We start from the raw sequence: 8,953 nt of genomic DNA on the forward strand, positions 1-8,953 counted from the left end.
CTAAGATAGTTCAAATACTTTTCTAATACCATTACCATCAACAGTTCGCAAGACAGTTTGAAAGATTTTGTTTATTCTGGGACGAAAGTGTTACAAAAACAAAGCTACCTCGCCAACTTTCATGGTGAAGAGCTCATTTGGCTGAAATCACAATAGAGTAAAGCACTGGCCATTCGAGATATCCGGGGCTCAAGCCCTCTTCCTTCAATTTTTAGATATTTTGTTTTTTTTCCATTATCTACCGAGAGGCGACGGTTATTTGACAAACAAAAATTCTGATTTTGCTGGGACCAGTAGACACAACGAAACACTCGGCTACGGCACGAAGAGCTCTACTGAAATCCTAAAAAAGTCAGAAAAAAAAGTATGAATTATTTATAAGACCAAAGGTGAATTTGTCACTGTTTTTATTTGTTTAACCTTTCGTCTAAAAAAATTTTTTAACTTACATATTTTGCTTTGCTCTTTTCTAAATAAAGCTATCTTTAAAACTATGTCAAATAAAACCGGTTTATCTGATATTTTCTTAATTTCCAAATCGGAAAAAAATGCGAATAATCGAACACCCTATTCCAAATACTCGCATAGTAAAAATGAATACATATTTTGTTCTAATGGGCTACTGGTAATTGATACTTTTATGAAATTTTTACACATTTGTAATTTCTAGATTATGACACTATTTAAGTACATATGTATTTATTTTCCAATATTTTAGTTTCAGAAAATTATTTTATATATTTTTATTTGATTTTTTCGATTAAATTTTCAGATTTCATAGTTTTAAAAAGAAAAATACTTTTTTTTTAGTTTCATTTAATTTTTAGAAAATTAAATATTTTTCTTCAATGAATTTTTTTTTAATTTAAATTCTTTTGCTTTTTTGATTTTATTTTTTTTTTTAACAAGCTATTATTCTTTTTAATTTAGTGTTTTGGAACTTATTTTATTTTTTTAATATTCAACAATTTTATAATGAGCTCGAGGCCATTTTTTAAATGAAAATTTATTGTGGAAAAGCAACAATAATTTGAAAAAATGGTAGAAGTGATAGCTATTTCGGAAATCACCACATTTCCTCATCAGACTTCTTTCAGTAGGATTCGAACCGACGATCCCACTGACTCAGCCAGTTGCCTATGCACCGTGCTAAGACGCCTTTTTTAATATTGTCTTTTTTTTCATTTGTAAAATGTATATTTTATTTTTATGTAATTCTTTTATGTAATTATTTTTTATGTAATTATTATGTTGTCTTCTGAAATTTGATTTTTTTTTCAGATTCAATTGTTTTTGAAAGAAACATATTTATCTTAATTTTGGAAGCTTATTTCATTATTATTTTTGAAATTATAATTTTTTCCTTTTAAATTTAATTTTCTTTTAATTGTTAGCTTTTATTATCAGTAAATTAGATAGAAAAATATATAGATATGGTTTTTATTTCATTTAATTGTTAGAAAACTTATTGCTTAAAGACGAACAGCAGATCTTTCAATTGGTCTTTCCAAAGACAGAAAAGGGCTTTAAAGATAGTTGCCTTCATTGACAATTGTCTCACGAAAGACTTTTGTCTTCGATAGACTGTAATGAGTTGGAAGTCAATTGCCCTATTAATATTAGAGCCACGACTTTAGTACTACTGCATTGGGTAACAGAACGGAAGAGTCATGACGACAATCAACATGCAGACCGCTCAGAAAATCTTGCGGCACCACAGTTTTCGGAATGAATTTGTCACCTGCAGCAACTGGCGAGCATCTATCTCCAAGCATTAGCGCATAAGCGAATACTTACGCAAATATTCGTAACATCACTAATACATATGTTCATGCATAGGTACTTACATTTATGTATGTGTATTTAAGTACATTCATATGTACTCGTAAGTATCTTAACGATAGTGCAATGGCCCATAAATCAAATGCGAATAGCTCAAACATCAACTTATCAAAAATATTTTGGGAGACGAATGTGAAAAGGATGTATAAGTACACATAAGAATACGGGAATACACATACATACAAATTTATATGTATATGCATATATAGCTAAGTTTACACCCCATTGGAACTGGCCTTCTTATAACAGCGATGGTTAAGGCAGAAGTTAATTTATTTTGAATTAAACAGTCAATACAAAATAAATAAATATCAGAGACAGCAAATAATGATTATTTTTCAATGATAATGACTATTTTCTGCTGGGTCTATATCGCAGCATATCGTTCGCTGTCGAATTGCGCTCAACTTGATCCCACACATCGCTGTCACTTCAGCTCTTTGTCTTCCTTCTTCTCCTCCGTCCTTATTAAAAACTCTTTTTGTGCTTAAATTCATTTTGGGCTGTCTCGCACGCAGTTTCGTGCATACAGCAGAGTTTTCATCAGCATAGATGTTAAGGTCACTATTTCCAGCAGGGTATTTATACACAAATAAAAATACGGCTGCAATATGGAACTTTATACCAACCATTTTTACCACGATATTTTATTACAGCCGAAAAATGCATACATACATGCATTATATAAACACATATTTATTTGTATATATGTACATATACACGACCACATGTGCATACATACTAGGGCGGGTCCATATGTAAGGCACATTTTTTACTAAGCAAATTTGTTGAAGAAACAATCAGTCTAGAATCAATTTCAAGCTTGCCAAATAACAAAAATAGGTTTTTTCCTTAGCAGCGTTTTGATATGCTCTGTTGTCATAAAAAAGCATTTAATTTTTTTATGAAAACAGGAAAAGTAAAATTTATGTTTTTTACAAGAGTTAATAATGTTTCACCTGTGTGTAATCAAATCTTACAATAAATTTTTAACCAACTTCTCGATGAGCTAGAGACTTGCCACTTCAAACCTAGCTGAGCAGCCGAAGAAAATGCAATATGAAAGTTGAATTACTCCCCCTCGTTTTTTGTTTTTTCTATCAACCACTAATAACAGCTTGTCTCAAACATCTTTTTTTTGACATTAGTTGTTTTCCTGTAAAACGTAAGAAAATTTGAAAATGATTTCTCCTATCCAGGCAATTTCAATAGCTCGAAATTGATTTTTATATCACGGTTTTTTTAGAAAAGTTTATTAGAGTTTCACGTAGAATACTCGTGTCATTCCCGTAAGTAAAAAAAAAATAATGACCCGTTCTAATAAAATATGTATGTATGTGCTTTTATCCACTAAAGCCTCTTATCATGGTCGCAAAAAACCTGTTGCTGACATTTTTATGATGTAAACCCACACACATTGTCAACAGTTAGTAATATGAGTGCAAATACAGACATGCCCTCTAGCCAAATAACAGTCAATTGACGCCAAAATCGATACCAGAGAATCTACCTAGGATCAATACAGGCATATGTGAGTACCATATAAAATCCCCTAGTTCTCTTCATAAAAAATTCAGATAGCAGACCCAGGATGATTCCCTAATTCCTTTTCTATGAGTTTTTGTTGTTGCGACAGCATACAAATTCCTCCAAGGTAAGTTATCAATCTTATTCGCTTCGTTAACATAGACCCGACTGTCGCGGAGACGATCATCAATGAGTACACGCTTAATGCGCCGCTTACTTTTCCTATTGGGTTCTCATGCTTTGTTTTATTAGATAAATTTACATATACATACATATGTAGGTGTGCATCTTTATTTTCGCATTCATCAAAATCTATGTAAGGATATTTATATCATTTTTATTACTCTTTCTGAGTAAAGCCGTCAAAGAAATTTAGATTTTTGATTGCTTTTTATATACATATGTTTGTAGATCTGTAGGTATGTATTTTGTTTTTATGTACATTTTCGATTTTCGACATATTTATGCCATCGTCTGAGCCATTATTATGAGCCTTTTTAATAATCTAGCTTAACGGTACTGTGTTATTTATTTTCATAAATATCTCGATATCTTTATTGACACATTTGGTACATATTTATTGCATCAAAACCTGTTAACAAACCTATATTAAAGTATATACTCGAATAATATGAAGCGACAAAGTGAAACAAAAAATTTTGGTTTATAATTTATTTGTTAGATCCTGCCATATATTTTCTGAATATGCATATTTTTTGGCTGTCATATCTCTTTGAAGGTTAGCAGTAGAATACCTATACGAAAATAGAAAGTGGTATAAAAATAACACCGTCGTTGCATTATTTATTCAATGATGGACATGTTGTGGTTATCAGGTAAAACAACCTCAACTTGAGATGTGCATGCATTCAAGCGTTTGAGCGTTGATACGATATTGAAATCGCGCTGAAAATTGGCGAATGCATTATCTCGCCGAAATTCAATTAAATATTTAGGGGTGGTACTAGAGAAGCATTTTACTTTGGGCCACTTGAGCTATTGGAAATATAAAGCAGCTTCAACGATCAAGGGACTATTGCGAAAATGCTTAACACGCGGGGACCGGAACAGCGCAGGCGTTTAATCTCACCGAGTGTGGTTAAAATCCAAATAGTGTATGCGGCCCGAATGCAGTCAAATGCTGCACAGTAACCAGCACGCTTCCGCGGAGTCAACTCAACATACCGCTTGTGTGCGCTCCGAGTTTGCAGCGCCTTCAGAACAGTGTCGGACGAATCAGCTTTCGTAATCGCCAGTATGATACCCGTGGATATACCGGCGAGAGAATCGACGCTCCTGGCATCCGCCCTGCATGCTCTAACTCAAATATACCAACGTCGAGCCCGGGAAAGCAGCATTACGGAGCGGCAACTAAATTGGAATAGTACAACTAAGGGTCTTTAGATCAATCGCTGTATACCAAATCTGTTATCTAGAACGCATTGCGAAGTAGATTTTTATCTGAGCCGGTCTTTGAATGGGCGTGGCTGTTTTAAGGCATACCTGTTTAAATGTTCAAACATGAGCACAAACCGTACTGTAACTACTACGGAATTAGCGTGGAAGAAGACGTGCGCCACGTATTATTTGAGAACCTTCGATTCAATCGGTAGATGAATTGAGATCAGTCGTTAAGAAGGTGCTTACGCTACAGTCAGTAATCGACTATACTTATTATGAAAGGAGCCAGTGAAAGGTTGATACCAGCGACATACTATCTTCAATTCTGAAGCAACTGAGGAGCCTGCTTGATACCCACATTGTTATTTTGCATTGTGAGTGTTCCCACTTGTACTTTATCTGGTTATGAGGTTATTTTAATAACCTCTAAATTTCAAAGTCCTGACATCAGGGGTTAAAACTTGGAATGCGCAGGTTTACTATATTTGCCCCTTTTACATTAGTATAAATATTGATTTTTCGTACTTATTGAATTTTTTTTCGCTCGGTGTTATATATGTATATGTAGTACCTCTTTTATGACTATACTATTTTATAAAGCTTGGCATAAAAAATTACAACTAAATTCTTTTTTCAGAAGAAATTGAAACTATTTTTAAAATTTTATAATTAAACGACGCCAATTTTTGTTTTTTTTTTTTTTTGCATATCACAAATGTATGGATATTTGGTTATGTGGTTATATTTTTTATTCACTTGACAACAATAATATACAGTATACCTAACACTCGTATCATTTTTCGGACAAAAAACAGTATCTAACTGGGCAATAATCTCTTTTCGCAGTATGTATCTCCATTTAAAAATAGAACCATTTTTACATTACATTACAGAAAGAGTTTTCCAATAAAATAAAGAGATTCCTGGTATGGTACACATAACATCAGGTATTCATTTATTGTGCACCTCTAGGCAAAATGATATGTCTAACAAAAGCAATGTGAATCCAAATTTCCCACTTTGTACAAATATTAGAATTCATAAAAGTGGCATATTCCAGTTTGAAGTGTCGACAAAATACCGTAGATTTTTGATTTTTTTTTTTTGCTGACGGCTTCACGCATTTTCTTTCATACAAAGTTACCATGTTCTACAATTTGTTTTTGTATGGAATAAAATAATAACAACGTCTGCAAAAAAAAAATAACCAAAATCAATCGAAGTTCTTAGCCTATTGAAGATGGACTTTAATAAGCTGCAAAACTGCATACTTGGAATTTTTCTAAAAATTATGAATACCCGATGAGATGACTAGACACGGCTCGGATATGTAAATTAGCAAAGCGGATAATACAACACCCTCCCACTACCCATTTCTGTTGAACCTCGTAGTCGTAGGGCAGGAGCTGTTACCGGCGTCAGAACAGGGCACTGTGCTATGTATATCTCCAATGCTTAATCGAAGGACTATAGCAACAAGCTTCATATGCCAGAAGTTGTCGGGATTAGGGAGGAAAGGAATCGATTCACTACTTCTCATATCAATGCCCAGCGCTCCAAGACAAGGCGTCTCAACCATTTGGGATCACGCATTTTCAATAGCTTGGGGGAGATAGCGGATGTGAAAATATCGGAGCTCCACGGCTTTATCCGGGATAGTAAATGGATTAACAGGCCAAATTCTGATATCAGGGAATAACTTCGATTAGAAAGATGTGCCTCCTCCTCCACACTCATAAAGGGCATTCACAATGGCGAGTCTTTAGTAATTTTTTATCAAACAATTTTATTTAAAAAACACCATTGTCCAACGTTTTGCTTAAATTATTTTGTCGTAATCTTTTAAATTTTCAACTATACTATGTCCATCACCAATTTATTACTAATCTACTTATAAATTCTTACTTTTTTTGTAAGAATAATAAAACTATCAGTTCAGTTCCTTTAATCCAAAAATACAAAAATATAAATGTAAATTCTAGAGCGGGACAATTTGTATGGGAGTTTTCTTGCGACTACGCGTGTATAGCACAGAATTCGCAATTTGGCAAACTCCAAATTGATTTTAAACCCATGGTTTCTTCAGCAAATTTGCTTAGAAATACACCTAGAATACGCCTACGCAATACCTACTTGCGTATTAAAAAAAATGTACCCGCACTAATAAATACATATATCCTTTGCCAACTGGCTACTGATTTCGCGCGCTTTTCATTAGCCGCGTTCTTCTTCGTCGTTTTAGGCGCTCAGTTAACTCTTGGTCTCATACTGACTGTTCCCTCCCTAATGTCTGACCCTTAGCTTACTAAATCTCACCAACATCCCTGCATTACAGATAACTGCTGTATCGCACCACAACCCACACGATTCTGCATATAATCGGGGAAATTACTTTGCAATACGCGCATGGTGTTGCGATTGTAGTCTGGCACGGCATGTGTCGCCAGTTGACAGGTGTCGCTGCGATAGACGGGCTTGAAATTCGATTCCACAAAGGCGGTGGATGTATCCCAACGATAGACCTCTGAGTCGCCTTCATTGCGGAAGAATATCGCAGAGCCATTGTCCGTGCCGATAATAACCATGCGTGAAGGTTTCTTACCCAAATCTGAAAATTGTTTACAGCAGCAATAAAAAAAGTCAAGTCTGTATTTTTATTGGCCAATTATGCTTACCCATGATGCGGCCATCAGCTGCGCCACTTCGCAAGTACTCCGATTGTAATGAGAAGAGTTTGTTGGTACTCAGATAGGTAAAGTACAGCTCCGTTGTGCCGCAATCTTTGCGTATCAATGCAATATAGAGCACATCACGCGCTCTGCAGCCATTGGCGACCACTTTTGGTAGTACCACACGGAAGCCACGATCCGCTTGTAGGTTGTACACGATAATGGCACGATTCGCAGCATCGCTGACATAAATGAAGCAACTGCCGTCGGGCGCATAGTCCACCACTATATACTGCAGTCGCGAATTCGGAGAGGTTAAACCCTCCAACGAGACAGATTTCAACACTTTGCCCGTCTTCACTGAGAGCGCAACCACTTTGGGGGCACACTTGCGTTCAGGCGTCTCCAATGTATTCACAATGCCTGTGTCCAACACCCAGAGCACCTCATTTTGATCGACAACTAAATCAACAACCGACTGGAAACCCTTGCATGTGCTGTCGTCCTGCATGTCCCAGCAGGGGAAGGGCGCAAGCGTCGTTTGGCAAGCGCCCGATTTTAGCGTAGTTTTTGCGAGTGTGGCGGGTACGCCATGCTTGTAGCGCGGCAGCGCTAGAAAGACGGTATCGCCGACTATTTGCGCGCGCGTCGCTATCACATTTTTCGAAATGTACTTGCCTGAACTTTTGAAAAGCGAACGCGATGAGCCAGGAAATTCAAATTGTCCACCAGTCCACTGTATAGTTGGAACTGAAGGTGGTGCGGATACTACTTCAGTGCTGGCCGCGGTGCCGTAGCTGTTGTGTTTCGCAGCGCAGGCTGTTGTCCAATAGGCGAATGAGCAAGCTGCGATCAGCAGATAGTGTTTCCACATTTTTTAAGCTGCAAATGCGAAAAGAGTTGGTGCAATTTTTTTTGTGTGCTTAATATTATTTTTTATTGAACCCGTTATATTCGTAAATTTATGGCGCGTTTTTCTTATTTGCCTGCTTATATGCAACTTCAGCATTAATTTTTATTTCATAAGAATTTATTGCTATTTTATATGGTTTTACATTTCGCTGGCTTCTCGGCGCATATGCAGAACTCGCTCCGTATGGCGGCGGCCGCGGCGGCGACAGCAGACGTGACGCACGCCATTGCGCAATGCGGATTTTCATTACAATTTCACTGCCAAGGTCAATTGTCTGCGACGTCGAGCAGCGTGGCTGTCTGTCGGCGTTTATTATTTAGTTTTTTATTGTTGTTATGGGTTTCTTCTCGGGTTAACATATGTTTGTAACAGCAGGGCAAAGTGAAGACCGCGCTTACGGCACGAGCTCAATTCGCTTCTGGTACATGCATTTCTACCACTTCCACTTCCCATACGCACTTGGGGAAACAAATATGGTTTATTGTTGTTGATGCGATTTTTTGAAATTTTCCAATCTGAGTTCATATCTGCTCTATTGGGTAGGCGAAAACAGTGAAATGCAGCCACTGAAGTGGACAAATTTTAGTTTACACAGAAAGAG

At 36.4% G+C, this 8,953-nt stretch overlaps 1 protein-coding gene across 1 annotated transcript; it reads right to left on the minus strand.

Annotated features, from left to right (window-relative positions):
- Nucleotides 1-7,082: 7,082 nt before the first annotated feature.
- On the minus strand, nt 7,083-8,313 carry LOC118747175 (major royal jelly protein 1). Its single transcript, XM_036481165.1, has 2 exons — nt 7,446-8,313; nt 7,083-7,378 (listed from the first exon to the last, which is right to left on the minus strand). Exons 1-2 carry the CDS (start codon nt 8,311-8,313, stop codon nt 7,083-7,085), a joined length of 1,164 nt encoding a protein of 387 aa, XP_036337058.1.
- Nucleotides 8,314-8,953: the final 640 nt, after the last annotated feature.

Source organism: Rhagoletis pomonella, unplaced genomic scaffold, assembly GCF_013731165.1.
Source record: "Rhagoletis pomonella isolate Grant_MI unplaced genomic scaffold, Rhpom_1.0 Rhpom_scaffold_00011, whole genome shotgun sequence".
NCBI classification, from domain to species: domain Eukaryota; kingdom Metazoa; phylum Arthropoda; class Insecta; order Diptera; family Tephritidae; genus Rhagoletis; species Rhagoletis pomonella.